Consider the following 17,850-nt stretch of genomic DNA (forward strand, 5'->3'; position numbering starts at 1 on the left):
TTTTTGTACATTGTTGCACATTCCAACATAAGGAAGCAGCATGGGAAACTTCTGCCTTCTGTCGTTTTTCTGCCTTATTTTCTAACCGAGCCTGCAGTATAGCCACAGTACACTTGTTACAAGAGGGTCTGGTGACCCTTTGTTGCGATGCACTTCCTGCAACGGTCATTCGTCTCTCAAGACTTAACTCCTTCTCCCATGAATGAGTCCAGCTAATCTTTAGGCCATTCCTTCAACCCAGCACACACTAGCAGCTAGTGCAGCGCATGCCATTTCCTATCTGACCCTTACCTACAACCGCAGAGAACATGTTTTTTTTTTTTTTTAATCATCGCTCCTTATACGCCTAGTTTCCTGTGGAGAACTTGTGTCATCGCTACTTCTAAGCATTGTTTGCTGAGGAGCGCTTGTCAAAAAGGCGGACAAATGCCCAAAAAGGAAGACACACTAGGCCCAGACAGAGGTCTTGAAATCCGGACAAAATACTCCAACAATCAAGTTAGCCTCCATCACTCAAGATTATTTTACTGTCGGATGCAATGTTAAAGCTTGTATCAGCGATTTCAGGCCCAAAAAACGCCCAAACATAAATGATCACATTCATCTATTCTTTCCTAGCCATCCGCCAGCTGTCTGCCCCATAAGCAGGCCATCAAAAAACGCGTCTCTGTAGGCAGCCTAGGCTCCGAGATCTGTACACAAAAACAATTGCTACCAACAAGGGTTGGCAACCCACTCAAAGGCAAAATAAAGTGTTTCAACCAATAACCATCGAGATGCGCGTTTAGGAGTTTTAATTGCACGGGAGGGAGGGGGAGGGAGTAGCGAGCTAGCTCTCTGTTTTGTTTGAACATCAACAGAAGTGACATGTCCCTGCTATCGCTGATACAACATTTAAGCTGGAAAGACAATACTAGAAAATTTAGATGATTCTTTTTCTTTTTCTCTGCTTTCTTTTTTATTCCACTCCAGAGGAGACATGTTTGGGGGCGGGGCATGGTGGTCATAATTGTCCATGGTGGTCACCATAAGTGTTTGGGTGGAAAGTATAGGCTTGTGTTGTTTGCAGACAAAGAAGTTTATTAAAAGTGCATCCTCAGTGAGTGGATTTTGAACTCTGATGTCATCACTGACACACAGGATTGTCACTGGGAGAAAAAGACAAAACACTTCAGCGATTAAGATGAACAATCATTTCACTACTTATCTTTCATTTTCTAGGTTGACAATTTTTAGGTGTAGTGTGGTCATAAATGTGTTGTCTTATGGTCATCACACACACACACACACACCTCTCACCTTTAACTGTCACACTTAGTAGAGTGCTCTGACTTGGTGTCCATGTTGTCTAGCTGTACACCCAGTTTATTTAGCACTGCCATTGCTTGGCGTGTCCTAAGAACGAACACACACACACACACACACACACACACACACACACACACACAGACACACACACACAAGAGAATGTACAGTACAGTGAATGAATAAAGCAAATGATGAAAGCTAAATAATTGGAGGTCATCCTATCAGCCAGCTTGAGTACTTAATTTTAAGAGCTAAAAAAGCCTGTTCTTGCTGTTAACCTATGTAAAACCCATCTCCTCTTTATTGAAAACAAACCAGCAACAAACTGAAAAGTGGCCAGACTGGTAGGTTGGGGCAGATGAATAATAGACCTGACCTTCTGACCTGACCAGCTCCAAAAGCAAGTACTGGCAAACAACTGCTTAACATTCCCCACACTGCGTGTGTCCACCACATGTCTACAAAAACACCCAGAGGTATTCAGATACCTCTAAGAATTGCAGTATTATCATTGATCCACACACACTGAATCAAAACTTACTCTGCTTCCACAAACTGTACCCATCATAACCAAGGCATATTTTTTCAGAAAGCAGTTTTGGTTATAATTCAGTTACAACAACTCTATCTCTCTGTGGTGACATGAAAAGAGAAAAATAGCTGAAATTATCCAGTGAAACTGAAGTGCCGAAAATAATTGTTTGTGTATTTGGAGTCAAGCCATTTGCTCCACAATAACACACCCACACAATCACAAGCCTTTTCTCTCGGGTCAACTAAAGTGCATCAAGATGTCCACGATTGGTTTGTTGTTGATTTGTTATGCCAGGAAGGGCAGACAACAGACTGCTAATGTCTGCTAAGTGCATCAGACTCCTTGCAAAGGCTACATTATTGCAATAATAATGGCTTATAGGATAGGATAGGATAGAACTTTATTGTCACATAGTCACAAGTACCAGTGAAATTGGCCAATTTCAATCGGACATATTTAGACACTCTCTCTCTCTCTCTCTCTCTATCTCACACAAACGCACAATTTGACCGGAGAGATTTAATTTTGTCGGACATTTCATTTTTTTTTGGTCAATGTCCAGCAATTACCGGACAACGGAAACCCTGACACACACACACACACACTTTCACTTTTCTTTAGAAAACACACATACCTATGTGCTGTTCCACTGTATGTCGATAATAGAAACCCTCACTAAAAATACACAGACATGCTAAAAGACAAAGGTATATGCAAATTCACACATGGACAGGCATACATACACATCATACCCCTGACAACACACAACACACACACACACACAAATACTCACATATTGGCCACGTCTTGGACTTCCTGCTTGAGCTGCTGCAGCTGGTCACTGAAGGGCTCGCTGCTGCCCTCCTGGTGGGCACGCTGGGCTGAGATCAGGTCCTCCACCTGCCGCTGGAAGTCCTTGAGCACGCGAAGTGCCTCTTTCTGCTCTCTGCGCTCCTCCAGGTGCACCACACGGAGGCGCTCCACATCTGCCCTGCATGTGGAGGAAGGGGAGAAGGATGAGAGGTGAGTGGGGGTGGTGTATGTATTTTACATACCCTTTTGTCTGTTTTATAGCCCATTGGAACTAGTGCTGTTGTTGTTGTTGTTGTTGTTGTTACTGCTGTAGTTGCCCCTGCTGAACTTGTTGCCCTCCTTCCCTGAGTCAGAGGGTTGCAGCATCAGGTGTACACGGAAAAAGTATTGAGGGGAGAGAGAAGCGCAGAGCTATCTGTTTTAAATTGTTTTTTTGTTATGTAGTTCCTGCTCACGCTGTTGTCGCCCTTTCACTCTAAAGCACAGGTACAGAGGATCACATTTCCTATTGGTGAATTACATAACGGACAGTGATGTCGTACCATCTGGACTCTACTGCTTAGGGACTCAATGGCCACACTGTCAGACTCGCGTAGGGGAAGTCACCTGGAGAACAGTGGAAATGATGTCTGTGGTTGTGATGGGAACAAAGAACCATTTTCACTATGCGCTTGTAAGTAAGTTAGTCTGATTACTGTAGGCCTATGTTACTGGAACAGAATGGAAGGAAGCAAGAGAAGGTGATAGAGAAAAAGAGGAAATATCTGTTTGTGGGAACACATAATCTTCTCAGGGCTGAGTGTAGGCCTCATGAACTCCATTTTACAGTCCAGGGAGCAAGTGAAGCTCACCTAGAAACATAGGTGTCAAGTCCAGCTTCCTTTAAGTCCTGTCACATATTTGCTCCAACTATTCACTAAATAAGCTGAATCTAATTAGTACAACTCCTCAACCAGCTAGATCAGATAATTAGGGAAATCACTTGTGTTAAGTGCACAGGTAGAACCAATACATGGTAGGACTTTTACTTTCTGGAACCGGACTTTTACACCGCTGCCTAGAAATCGAGTAAGAGACTAAATTTGAGTTTCCTGAGGCGTTGTAGACCTTGTTGCAAACATGTCTATTGAAAGGGTGCAGATGTTTTTGTCAAAAGGGGAGTCGAATGCTCTAACCACTAAGCTAAAAGCCCAGGCTTCCAACTCAGCGGTTAGAAGCGTTCCTAAGGTTAGGGGTGTGAGGATTTACACACGCAACTAGCATGCTAGCTCAGTTCGCCTCCATACAGTCATCCAGGCCTGGTTGGCATGGATACAGTCATCGAATTAGTTAATAATTCTTTCTCTAGCTGAGACAGGAGTTAACTTACTGTATGTTCATGTTTGATGAATCGTTCACCTTATTAAAGGTTGGAAGGGTATAATTTTTAGAATCTTTTCAAGCAGTTTTAAGAGAAAAATATGTCATTCAGGATTCTTCTTCGGCCTATCAGATCTTCTGTCGGCAAAATTACTTTAACTGTTTAACTAATGTTAGTTAGTTAGATAGCTGACTTGCCATAGACACACATTCTTTTCTAAATTAGTCATCAGTGACGGACTCAAAACGGTTATCAAAACCCCTGATAAATAGTCAGTTGCATTGTCATTTAACATCAAATCAACCAAGGGATTGCAAGAAACTGCCAAATCCGGCCTGTAGGCCGGGAGATCGAGTCCACTGCTCTAGAAGTTCCCCTGTCAGCTGCAGAAGGAGCACAAAGCACTGCCCCATGTTCCACTCCTGGGCTCTCCTCCCACACAAGCAAACTCCCACCTGAGCTCAGTGATGGCACTGAAGGTTGCTGACCGCTCCTTGGCTCTCTGTGCACAGCTTGGCATGTCTGCGGACAAGGCTCCCTGGCAGCAGTGGCCCGGGTTGAGGGCGTCCATCAGGCAGGTCTTGCTGGGCACCGGGTGTGGAGCCTTGCACTGGGGGAGGTGGTGGTGGAGGTGGTGGTGTTGGTGAGTGTGGGCGGCGTGGTGGGGCCCGGCGTGGCTGGGGTCAGCGCCCACCTCGCTCGTGTTGGACGGGTGGAGTGGGTAGATGGGTGGTGGTGGTGGAGGTGGGAACAGGTTGGACGTAGCGTCTCGTGACAGGTGGTCATTGCTCTGAGCTTCGACCAATCTTATGAGGAGAGTCCGCAAGGTCTCCTGAGGGTGTCACATGTAGGATAGACATAGTTTGAGACCCATTTGTCATAAACTTAAGTGCTGTTTTTAAAAAAATACTGATACTGTATGTATACATATAACACAAAACCACATATTTCACATGTATATCATAACAGATACAAGGAAGGAATTTTCATTCATAATATTCATAATCACATCATGTAAATAACTTCAACTTCAAGTCATTTTAGTAATTCTGCCTCACATTGTGTCTAATAATCAGTCTTAATTAATCCATCCTAGACCCAATTAGTGACTCTTGAAGCAAAGATGGTCAGACACTCCAAACTCCCTATCTCACCTGCACACACCTGCACACACTGCATGCACACTCATGCACACTCATGCACACACCTGCACACTCATGCACACACCTGCGCACACCTGCACACTCATGCACACACCTGCACACACTGCATGCTGCTGTGAATGAATTCCATCTTCCATTTCACGCTCTCGCTCTCCTTCTCCACTCCCCTGCACTCCTCCTGCAGGCCAGCATAAACAAACAGCACTCTTATCCTCCGTATCACCCACTCCCATTTCTGCACCCAAAGCCCCCACACACACACACACACACCACCCTCGTCTTTTCCTCTCACACTGAAGGAGGGACGAGAAGCTAAACTAGTCGACTCTCGCCTGCTGAGGACTAAGGGTTAAGGGGTAAGAGGGCGAATTCGGGATGGTGGAGGAAACGAGGGGAAAAAAAGAAAAAGAAGAACACAGGCAAATGTAATTTGTTCGGATGAGGTCTTCAAGGGGGAGAGGGGAGTTAGATGAGTGGTTCAATGTGTTGGCGGTGAGCCATGCACAGCTCACATCTCTCTGACTAATGTTTCCCATGGCCCTTCTTCTGTTTCCGTTTCAGTAAGGGCCCCATTTTGGGTCTGTGAATGTTCCTGTATTTCTGCACAAGCAAATGGAAAGTTTTATGTCACACTTCAGCATCCTTGCCTATGCTGTCTGTACAGGTGGCTCCAATTTGGTTTTACCAAATGCTTACATTAAATGCATTTCAAATGCATACCGTTATTTTATATATAAGTATATGCTGTATTATGGTATGACATTGTTTAATTGTGCTGCTTAGTGCTGTTAATGTCTCCGTATGTCTTAATGTTGTGATTGCCTGTCTGCAACTTTCTATGTGATGATGACATTCTGCCATATTACTTGCTGTCTGTTTGTCTGATTGCAATGCTGAACTCTGGGCCATATGGTTCGGTCAAATACTGTGCATTGTCCCTATGAAATAAATGTATAAATAAATAAGATGCAGTCTGGCTTTCTACTGACCTCCAGCATGTGCAGGCAGTGAGTGATTTCAGAGGGCACCAGGCTCTTTGGCAGACTACGGAAATCCTGTGGGGACAAAACAAGGGAAGAAGAAAACAAAGAAGCAAAGCTGAAATTCTGTATTTCTGTCAGCACCCTACAAAATAAAATGGGAAATATGGGGTGTTATTGCTGATTGACATCAAAAAACCATGTATATGGTGCAACAGTGCAACAGTGCAACAGTGCAGCAGTTCACATGACAGGCAGAGGGGCGTGGATTTCACATATTTGTTGTTTTGAATTTCAGTACTTGCATACACATATACATTTGAAAAATGCCATAAATAGTGGCATAAAACTTAGAGAGATTGGACTCAAACAGCCACTTCCAAACACCAAAGTTGCATCACACACTGAACAGAAAAATAGCAATAAACATTTTCATCATGATTTCAGGATTATCATTTTACAGAAATCCTTTTTTGCTGAAGAGTATGTGGCGGCCTCTAGCCATCATCTTTAGTATCACAGCCTCTGTCACACACACACACACCTCTAATAGACCTCTCCAGAATAAGTCCCGCCTCCGTAACTTCCATATCCATCCAACTTCCTGGCGTCGATTGTCTATGGGAAATAACATGGCGTTTCGAAATATCATACCGGTAAAACATCTGTAGGTAGCGAAGTAGAAAAAGCTGCTGGGCAGATTGGCCTACACTCTTCTGCCATCTAGTTTCCACTGGATTTTTTTTTTGATTATGCGGTGCCGTTTAAGTAGTATACTATAGACTATACTACTTAAACGGCACCGAAAAATAAAAAAAATCAAGTGGAAACTAGATGGCAGAAGTGTGTAGGCCAATCTGCCCAGCAGCTTTTTCTACTTTGTCACCTACAGAGTTTGACAGGTAATGCGATCTTTCAAAAACGCCATGTTATTTCCCATAGACAATCGACGCCAGGAAGTTGGATGGGTACGGAAGTTAGGAGGCGGGACTTATTCTGGAGAGGTCTATGAAGCACAAGACCAACCTGCAGGTATGTGGAGTCCTCAGTGGTGGTCACTCCTTGGTGTTTCTTTCCAGCCTGACCAATGATGGGCAGGGGAGAAGCTTCCTCGTCCTCCTCTTCCTCTCGGCCTTCCGCTGGACTCAACCTAATCTCAGAGGCATCTACCCACTTGTCTTCCTCCTCCTCTTCCTCATCCTTTAACGACTTTACCCCTGTTTTGACCCTCTTGTAGCTGCTTATGCCCTCCCCTGCAACAGGCAGTTCCAGGTCATCCAGGGACACTGGGGTGATGTTTGTGGCGCTCTGAGGCTTGTCCACCCTGCGGCGCTCCCCACTCGAATCTGGACGATGAGTAAACGGCACAGATCAAGACAAACAAGACGCTAGCATAGCTTGCAATGACGTGTGACAGTAAAACATTCAGATTAATGAAATAAAGACAATGGGAAGGCATGGAGCGAGAGAATGAGCAAGAAGAGGGAAAAGACTGAATGCGCACTGACCAGAGCCATAGAAAAAGATCTATCTACCGCTCTGGCACTGACTACGGGGTTCCCACTCAGATGTAAAATTCCATGACTTTTCCCTGACAAAAAACCTGAATTTCCATGACCTACTATAGAATGAATTGTACAATATACCGACAAAAGATTTCAGAGTAGCCGCGTAGCATTCAAGAATCTTTGACTTTTTTTAGAGTGGGAATTGAATAAATGGGCATTGAAAAAGTAAAGTTGGACTAACCATAACCACTCAAGCAAGCAGTAATACATATGGACATATTTGCATTAATGTATTTTGGCAAGTAAATTTTAAACTGCTACAACAAAATACCCTGATATTCCATGACTTTGCTCCACAAATGATAATAATGTTCCCTGATTTTCCATGTCCGGAATAGACTCTATACAATTTCCATGATATTCCAGAAATTCCATGACCCGTATGAACCCTGTAAATGTGTGTCATATAATTTGGTTGTTAAGTTCATGCCACATGATGTTTTCTGTACGACATGTGATGTCCTGTAAATACTATTTTGGCTGCGAGTGAGTTGTAGAATGACAGTAGTGAATAGTAGAATGATAATTTTCTTTCACTCTGAATAGCGGAACTTTTTTTTCTTTTTACACTCTGGAAAAAGGTGAACCACTCTGGGCCTCCTTGGACCCAGAAAAGGAATTATCGGCATATAATTGCATCACAACAGCAAGACGTACGTTACAAACAGACAGACTAACAAAATGACAAAATACAGATAGATAAGAGTGAATGTACATGGAAACCAACAGAGCACACACTCAAGAAAACTCAATTTCTGGCTGACTTAATGATGTATTTGCATAATCTTATAACCTAGAGTAGATTCATTTATAATCATTTGTTGACAACTTCCTTGGAATTCTTCTGAATAAGTATGAGTTCATAGTGATCTTTTTCTTTATTTTTACTTCCTTGAAAATCCTCTGAATAAGCACTGTTCAAGATACACCAAATCAGCCTCATCACCATCACAGGATATGTGTATATTTTCTTAATCTCATAGGCTAGGCTACTATCTCATCCAACGGGAATGTGTTACCACAGTGAGATGTAAATTCTTACTACAGATAGATGAACATTGCTGTATGCTTGTAAGATCCACTGACTTTAGTTCAAATGTGCGATCACAGTTAGGCTATTTTGCTATAAACCATATGAAAGCCTCACAATTAGTCACTTTTAAAACATATCAGGGAAAGTGAAAGCAAGTTCATTGTAGCCTACAATGGTTGAATCTTTACTATTGAGGATGTAGCCCATAGGCTACTACTGCAGAAACCTGAATGAGTTGTCTTGTTCATTCTCGAGTTCCACTCGGGAATTGCGGTTGACTCCTCTCATGAGCAGGGGTGTAGTGGAGGCTAAACACAAGTAAACGCAGTTTATCCACTTCTGAAATTTCAGAAATTGTATCCACTCCAAAGTTTATCCACCTCTTAATAGAGTTTATCCACCTCTCGAAAGAGATTATTCACCAATTTCAACTTTTAAAAAAACACACTGTATTATCCACATTCACAATGTACACTCATCAACACTCTAGGAACCATTTAATACCACTGGTATTGTTGTAAACATTGGACAATAACCTCCACCACCATAAAACATGTTCTGAATGCCTTTTTAAAAATTTAATACGGCTTGGCTCAGTCCACCTTGATCAGCAAATTCATAGTTTACCCACCTCTTATTTTACCACTATAGCGCTGCTCATGAGGTGGAATATCGTAAAAGCACCAATTACCGCCCCTTTCGTTCAAAAATTCTAAAACAATGATGTATTTTAATACTTAAAAATAACATTTGATAAATTAACCTTACTTTTTTCAGTAGCCATAGGTGTGTAGATTTGAACAAAATCTAGTTTGGTTCTTACAGGGGCTTTTACTGCCTGAAATATACAATTTTGTTTACCATGCTCGGAGTTTAGTGCTGGGCTGGTGGGTGACCATTTCCGACCTTTCTCACGGCACATCAACGGTTAGACCGAGGATTCTCGTTGCAAATCAAAATTTCACTGGAGCTCCAAACGGATTTGTACACGCAGCCTTACAACACTGTTTACAGCTCTTCGAGTCACGGTAAAATGTAATTTTTAGTACATAGCTAATTTAGATACATGGTGTTCTTTAGGAATCCGCTGTCTTGGTTTGTATAGAAATGAATATTAAGTGACACATACACGTAAGAGGTCAGAAATACGGGACGGTCGGTAATAGGTGCTGTTCCGATATCTGCCAGCTCTCTCCCTTCCTCCTCACCATCTGTAAATGTTAAGTTGATATTTAATATTCTGTTTGTTATGTGAAGAATTATTCAATAGAATCTGGCCTCAGTATAGCATTTGTAATCAGTTCCCACTTCCTTATCAACAAGGAATATACATGTTTATTTGCATTCAAACCTGCTATGGTTTCAGAATTGTTTATTTATTATTAAACTCTGTGCGCGAGGTGCATCTTTATGTTGGCTACCGATAGAATGCATAGTTAATTATTGCCATTGTCACAGTGGAGGCAGGCCATTTTAGTTAGGCTCTGCCTTTATTCAGCATTAAGCATCTGAAGTTATAGTGCTTAATCTAACCCTGTGCAAGAATTACCAGCAACAAGGTATTTATTTCCTTTTGTTTTATTTAATTTTATTTGCAATACTTGTTTTGTTCAATCTGTATGTTACTGTATAGCCAACCACTTTATACATCATTTTAGGCCTGGTATACTTGTACCTACAAGACAAGAATTAAGTTAAGCTCAACCCCTCTTTCTATAACCAGTTGCCAATGAGGTATTTACTTTGTTTTACATTGTTTTTCTTTGTTTCTTTGTATCATTTTGTTACGTTTGTGCACTGTACTGTACACTGATGTATCCATTTATTAGTGATTACTAACAGTTCTCACGGCGTGAACGGAGTGTGGAGTCTTCAGTGTATCCAATGTCCAAATAAACGCCCGTATCAAAGAACCTATCCCCGTTGTGTTGTTGTGGACAGAGCTACACCCTCTTTTTTATATTATTAATCATTCAACCAACCCTGCTGTACTGCTCACCCTGTTTTACAGAATGCTAACCCCCACCTGCAAAAACAAACTCACTAAAATCACACATATTGCCTCCTATAATCAGTCTCCTCACACCCAACCCAATCTAGACATGAATGATGAATGACACAGCCATCAAGTCAAGTTAAGTCAAGTTTATTTATATAGCGCATTTCATACACAGAGATCATTCAATGTGCTTTACAATCACATGCCTAGCACATACAAAGACCATCCCCTAAATCAATTCTTCACACTACTTCCATCCGGCCGCAGATACAGAGCACTGAACTGGACAAAAGCCTATTTTAAAAAAAAGTTTTGTCCCCACCGTCATCACAGTGCTTAACAAACTGTTATACTGCCACCACCAACTCAATTGCTTTGTAGTTTTCACATTTGATGTGTCTGTGTGGGTGTCTTAATGTGATGTGTTTCTTTGTGTTGAATGAGGATGGGATGTATGTTACTGTTATACGTCATATGCTACTGTATATCTGCTGTGTGGATGAGATATACAGTATGTCACATGGGTGGATAGGATATATGTGTTACATATTTTATGTGTTTATGTTGCTGTGCTATGGAACATGAAAAGAAGATGTGTGAAAATGATTATCCCTATAGGACAATAAAGACTCTATCTATTAAGTATCTGTAAGCTTGACACACTCACTGAATCTCTGTATACTGGACATAAAGAGAGTGTTCCATCATGGTAGTTTTGACAGCACTAGTAGGCTAGCCTAAGCATCTCCCTCTATTTCACAACTGCTGTGAAAGACGGACCAGTCTCTCACACTCTCGCTCACTCTCCATGCAGGCTACAGAGTGAAAGGCGCCCTTGAACTCGACCTACTGTACAGGAAATCCTGGTTATCGTCACTTTTTGAAAACACTTGGACTGTCCATAGCACATAGGCCCACTTCCTGGAATGTGAGGGAAGCCTCTACCGGGAAAACAGCATAGACAGTAAAAGAAAATAGCAATCGGAGTTGGGTCCAAGGGGCAAAGCGAACATCCGGAAAGCTTTGGCTACCCCAGAGCCCGTCTACGGAGAGCCTGTTCACTTCCTATTAAGTCTCATTATACCAAATTTGGTTGCAGTTCCAGCAGAGGTCCACTGGGGGTGATTGTGTGGTCAAAATTAATCCAAGACAACTGGTGTGAGACTGCAGCTTTATTCACGACGCCGGGAGCATGTTACCCACATGAAATGTCAAAGTAACAAGCCCACACATCTGTGGGTGAAGCCAACTCTTATACCTTACCCCACACCCATGGAAAATCACAAGTTGTCACCCTCCATGAATCACTTAACCATCTGGTATTTTAACAGAGATAAGAAATGTTTACAACCCCACTTAACCATCTGGTATTTTGACAAAGATAAGAAATGTTTATGACCCCCCATCCTGAGGGTTACCCACAATTCGCTGACACAAGGGTTAATTTAACTAAACATTCTAACATAGGAGTTTCCGAAAACACAAGGGTCAGAGTAAGGAGATGACAATTAGATTTCACTACATGTATGTAAGGTATACTAAACATTCAATGAGAGACATATACAATTTATCCCACAATTGCGGGCGAGTGCAAAATGAATGGGAGTCTAGATGGATAGATACTGAATTTTAGAAAAGGAGCTAGACGGCAAAATTTGTCTCTTTCACCTAATTGTTGTTGAGAAATGTTGACAAATTCGATATTTTATTTAGTTTTTATAGTGTATTTAGTATTTTAGTATCATGTTTATCTTCTACTGTTTCTATTGTATGGAGTTTTCTTATATGTATATTACTTTTTCTGCTGTAAGTGCATGTTGTGTGTGATGTCTGTATGCTACTTAGACCTTGAATTTCCCCTTGGGGATCAATAAAGTATCTATCTATCTATCTATCTATCTATCTATCAAATCACAGATTTTATGGATTATAGGTCAAAGTTGAATGAACGAGTACTTATTTCCATTCGATTTCTTACAGGTTGGGTCGTTGTTGCCCATAAAACACTAGCATTCTGCTAATCATTCACACGTCATTGATATATTTGAAAGGCTTTTTGGAACAAATAAGAAAAAAATATAAAATATACTTAAAAAATATAATACTCAGGAGTGTGTATTCTCTTTGCCTCCCCTTTCGAATGCAACATTACTAGACAAAAATGATATCTCTAGAAAAGTGGATTTTGAGGGGTACAGCTATATAGACCTCCATTCATTCTGCACTCGGTGGCGAGCACCCTCACGAAGGAACTGCAACCAGTTCAGAAACCGGATGTTTCCCTAGAGTGAAAGTTAGACTTTAGCCGTTTCCCAAAGTCAAGGAAGCATACTCAATGGCCGCCTTTTCAAGAGGGGAGTTTCCACTACTGGACCTGGAATTTGGGGCCGGGGTCGTTTGCGCACGCTTCCTATAGACGAACGGCCCCGTAACGTGACGTTCTGGGGACAAAATGTTTATTTTTCGCCTCCGAGGATGATAGACTAATTTAGGTAGTAAAAGAATGTTTATGTTACTGTCTCTACACGTAAGTAAATGATAATAAAGGCTTTAGCAAAGGCGTGTTAGGGAGAGTATTTGCTGCATCTGCTATGCAATTTTAGTTAATCTAATTAGTGTGGCAATCGTGAAGCAAAAGCTGCATATTGGCATGTCCTGTAACAAACTTCAAGAGGCTGGCGAGTTTGACCAGGGTCCTTCAATTGTAATGGAAACGCAAAGGACTGAGAGGACCGAGTGAGGGCACGTTCCTGGACAAGTTCCCGCCTCCTAGGTTTTACCCCAAACGCACACAATGGAAATGAGCATAAGGACGCCACGTCATTGAACTCCTCCGAGCACTGTTCCAATGTCAAGTATACTCTGAAATTCACACCCTTCATTCTGAGAACTGTCAAGGATGTATAAATGGCTCCATTACCTTTTATCTATTATGGCCCGGTATCCTAGCAGCCCTTTTTTCTGTCGCACATTAAAGAAATTACTGTAAAAGACAATGAAAAGAAAGAGAAACTCGCAGGCAATCGGGAGGAAGTATGTGGGGGACGCGGAGGCATACAGTCAAATGAGAAGCCCACAAAGAGGCCATAAAAGCATTGGAGCACAATATTTCAGCAATGTTTAGATGGATTGGCACTGCAGCCTCGGCTACTTCGGAATGTGATAAGTGAATTTATATTAAGTAATGTTTATCCATTAACAACTAGGATATTTTAAGAAAAAGCACATGTAGTTATGGTTATGGTTCTAGTATTTAGCAGACACTTTTGTCCAATGAGACATACAAATAACAACAGTAGGCTACAAAGTTTTAGAAAAAGGTTGGTAAGACTACATTGAGGAGAATAACAATAATAAACAACAATGTCAATTCATTCAATAGCCTAATGAAAATAAATAAATAGTATAATAATATACTAACCATAACGCATAAGAAACGCTTAATAAACTAAGTGCATGTTGAACAGATATGCCTTTAGACTCCTCTTGAAAGACCCAACAAGGACCACTAAGGAAAAGAGTCTTGACCTAGCGTTTATGGCTGGTCATCACAACAGACGCTCAGAAGATCAGAAGACCACAGTGTGCGGTTGGGGATATGTAAATAATGAAGTAGGGATAACGAGGTGTAACTATATTCACGGAAAAAAAAAAAAATTATACAGGCAATGGAGGAAAAAAAACATCTAAATTTTAATCGCGGTTAACGTTAGCCTATTTCTTATCTACATAGACTAGACTTAGAAAACTTTAATGTCCCCGAGAGGCAATTTGTTTTACAGTACAGGCATGTTGACACATAATCCACAACACAAACATTGAACCAGACATCTACAGCACTATTTATCTAACACATAACATACACACATCAATAAATAGAATACAGTAAAAAGAAGTATATTGCACTTCCCTAAAAGGCCTAAGGTCATAAAACTACTGCACAGTCCTTCACATATATTCCTCCTGTCATACCCCTCCCCACATCTTATTTAATTGAGTTATTGCCATGGGAATGAATGAGTTTTTTGCTCGGCTGGTTCTGACGTTAGGGTATCTATATCTACGACCAGAAGGGAGCGGCTTGAACTCCACTTAAAGTGGATGGGTTGTATCCATGCAAACTTTGTCTGCCTTCCGTGCCAATCTGGTCAGATATAGTTGGTACAGGTCTACCTGTTGCTTACCAATGATTTTTCCACAGGTTTTAACAATCTTCCCCAATTTGTTCCTATGTGTAATTTTTGAATGTCCATCCCAGCATACAATACAATAGGAGAGAATACTCGAATAAAGAAAAAGAGTCAAAATGGTGTTATCAACATTAAAATAATTACGTTTCCTAAGAACATATAGACGTTGTTGGCCCTTTTTAAAAACAGCATCAGCACACTGATCCCAGGATAATTTATGGTCAATGATAAGACCAAGGTATTTGTATTCCAGAACCATCTCTATCTCCTCTTCTCTTATCAGAGTCGGAGTGAGGGAGCCCCTCGTCTAAAATCAAAGACCAGCTCTTTGGTCTTGGACATGTTAAAATGCAACTGGGAGGCTTCACACCAGTTAGCAAATTCCTGCAACACTGGACCATGTTCAGTTTCATCTCGCTCCAGTAAACTAATCACAGCAATATCATCTGCAACACTGGACCATGTTCAGTTTCATCTCGCTCTAGTAAACTAATCACAGCAGTATCATCTGCAAATTTGATTATATGACGTCCAGGGTAACTACTGCGACAACAGTCAGTGTACAATATATATAGCAATGGTGACAAGACACTACCTTGTGGTGTCCCAATTGAAGTAAAGCGGACCCCAGATAATGTGTTCCCCACCCTTACTCTTTGTGGCCGCCCACTCAAGAAGTCCAAGATCCATTTAATTGGTGTTGAGTTTAGCTGGAAGTTCTCTCTAAGTCTGTTTGCTAAAATTTGTGGGTGAATTGTATTGAATGCTGATGAAAAGTCTGCAAATAAAACGCGAGCATGTGTTTTACAACCCTCCAGATGTGTATACAGATAATTTAAAAGCACTACAATGGCATCGTCCGTCCCCCTCCCAAATCTGTAGGCAAACTGAAGAGGGTCAAAGGCATGTCTACAGGAGTTAATGATGTGTGTTTTAATGATCCGCTCAAGTGATTTAACTAAAAGAGAGGTGAGGGCGATGGGCCTATAATCCTTGGATGAGGATGGATGGGAAACTTTGGGAAGGGGGGGGTCACAACTGCTTTTTTCCAAAGCAGCGGAACCACCTGGGTGTCCATTGAGCGTTGGAAGAGGGAACAGAAAATTCCACTTAATTGGACCTGCCCCATATTTCAGCCTACGCTTGATTCATATTTCTCTCAGCGCAGCTAGGCTACCAGAAGAGTTACAAAGACAGGTTGATCACATCACATAGACAGTGATTTTCAACCACTGTTACGTGGCAGACCAGTATGCCGTGAGAGATCATCAGGTGTGCCGTGGGAAATTGCCCAATTTCACTTAATTGGTCCAAAAACTTTAGTTGTTTCAAAAAGTAGGCAAGGATATGCCATTGTTGAGCATTTGTGCCTGCAATGTAGTGACTTGCTAAATAAATACTCTTTCATGTCCGTGGGTGACAGTAATAGCGCTATAATGACCTTGTCAATCAAGTGATGCGCAGGAGAACTGGTGGTGAAAAATAGATATTGGAAAGCTAGATAATGCATTGGGCTCTAGAACATATATAGATGCCATCATGGGGGCAACAATTAGTGGAGGCCAATGGAGAAACAGGTGTCTCTGATTGTCAGCTAGTGTTGCCCAGAGCGTGTAGGTGCTTGCCTCCAGCAATATGACTGCCGCGTTCACGTAGCCTATGCCACTTAATAGCCTAGAACTCGACGGACAGTCCGGTATCTAGCTTTCTAATATGGGTGAAAAGACGTAGGGCCTAAAACAGCAAATCAATAGGCTAAACATAAATAAATAGGCCTCCTTGAAAAGAAAAAATGCAGACTCTGAACTGAACTGTAAACAAATGAGAGACTAAATTGTCATTTTTTTACTATATTAGGCAATATATTAGGCCACAGTGTGTAATTCTGTTGCATTTTTGGTTGGTGGTGTGCCACAGGATTTTTTTAATATAAAAAATGTACCGTGGCTCAAAAAAGGTTGAAAAACACTGACATAGATAATGTGCTATGTTGTTGAGGTTTTACCTGCGTGTAACGGCACTGCCCCCTCCAGGCTATCGGCGGAGTCGCTGGCGAGTGCAATGTGAGAGTGGGGATGGGCATTGTGGAGAAGGTCCGTTGACCCGAAGGAGCGACGAAGACCTCTGTCGTGAGACTGCACATAATTGAGTCTGAAAGAGAGAGAAGACGTTTTGCAAGTATTAAGCTTAACAATGCTGCCTGATCTTTTCTGCAAATAGCATATAGACTATGCGATGTTTGAAGTTAACATTCGTAATAATAGCAGTAGGTAACAATGCAGACACTAAATGACCCTCTTTAAATAATTGTGTGTGTGCTGTTAACATGTTTCGGTCTTATTAAATGGTATGCCCAAATGGTATGGGCCAAGATAAAGTTAGAAACCAAATAGTTATGGCCTCAAAACAGGGTAAATTAATTGTTTCTGATGTTTGTTACCGATGAGATGAGTGTGGTTTCACTTCTGGAATGGGGATGTCTCGGCTTCCTCTGCACTCACTGTCATTTGCCTGCTTCAGTTCTGCGGACATGTAGATGGTTTTGCACCCGTTGCGCTCTGCCATCTCTGTCATTTTCTCCAGCACGGAGAGTGTGCACTACAAGCAAGCGTGTTGTTTGAAGTGTGTGTGGCCGCATAGGCTTTTGCTAAAACCACCACAGCCGCCAGACAATCAAACCCACCATGACGACAAAACGATTGTCCTGCGTCAAGCGCGTCTTCCATGACGCAATAATCTTGAAGATAATTTGAACGCAGTTCAGAAAGTGCTTTTAAAAAAAGTGTTGCTTAGTTTAAGTTTAGGCTAATCGTGTTACTATAAATGTAACACGAAGCTGAAGTTGGCCGCACATTCAGAATGCGGTGTAGTCAAGTTTTCATTCCAAATGAAATTCCTCAT

General features: G+C 41.6%; 2 protein-coding genes across 2 annotated transcripts in view; one reads left to right on the forward strand and one right to left on the reverse strand.

Moving 5' to 3' along the window:
- Nucleotides 1-1,059: 1,059 nt before the first annotated feature.
- LOC125289880 lies at nt 1,060-17,589 on the reverse strand. Its single transcript, XM_048236986.1, has 9 exons — nt 17,390-17,589; nt 16,955-17,100; nt 7,186-7,505; nt 6,169-6,234; nt 5,274-5,357; nt 4,472-4,848; nt 2,637-2,834; nt 1,300-1,395; nt 1,060-1,148 (listed from the first exon to the last, which is right to left on the reverse strand). The coding sequence occupies exons 1-8, from the start codon at nt 17,521-17,523 to the stop codon at nt 1,302-1,304; spliced, it is 1,419 nt and encodes a 472-aa protein (XP_048092943.1). The 5' UTR covers nt 17,524-17,589; the 3' UTR covers nt 1,060-1,148; nt 1,300-1,301.
- si:dkey-33c9.6 (active breakpoint cluster region-related protein) overlaps nt 17,029-17,850 on the forward strand; it is a 33,921-nt gene continuing 33,099 nt past the window's right edge. Inside the window, exon 1 of the mRNA XM_048236981.1 lies at nt 17,029-17,127. Coding sequence (XP_048092938.1) covers nt 17,127 — 1 coding nt within the window. The 5' untranslated portion in view covers nt 17,029-17,126. The remainder of the gene's footprint in view (nt 17,128-17,850) is intronic.

This window comes from Alosa alosa, chromosome 24, assembly GCF_017589495.1.
Source record: "Alosa alosa isolate M-15738 ecotype Scorff River chromosome 24, AALO_Geno_1.1, whole genome shotgun sequence".
NCBI lineage: Eukaryota > Metazoa > Chordata > Actinopteri > Clupeiformes > Clupeidae > Alosa > Alosa alosa.

Coding starts and splice junctions, on each gene's coding strand:
- LOC125289880 (XM_048236986.1), bottom strand. CDS start 17,523: ATGACAGAGATGGCAGAGCGCAACGGGTGCAAAACCATCTACATGTCC. Junction 6,235..7,185: donor AGGACTCCACATACCTGCAG/GTTGGTCTTGTG, acceptor TTGTCCCCACAG/GATTTCCGTAGTCTGCCAAA. Junction 4,849..5,273: donor GCAGCATGCAGTGTGTGCAG/GTGTGTGCATGA, acceptor TGACACCCTCAG/GAGACCTTGCGGACTCTCCT.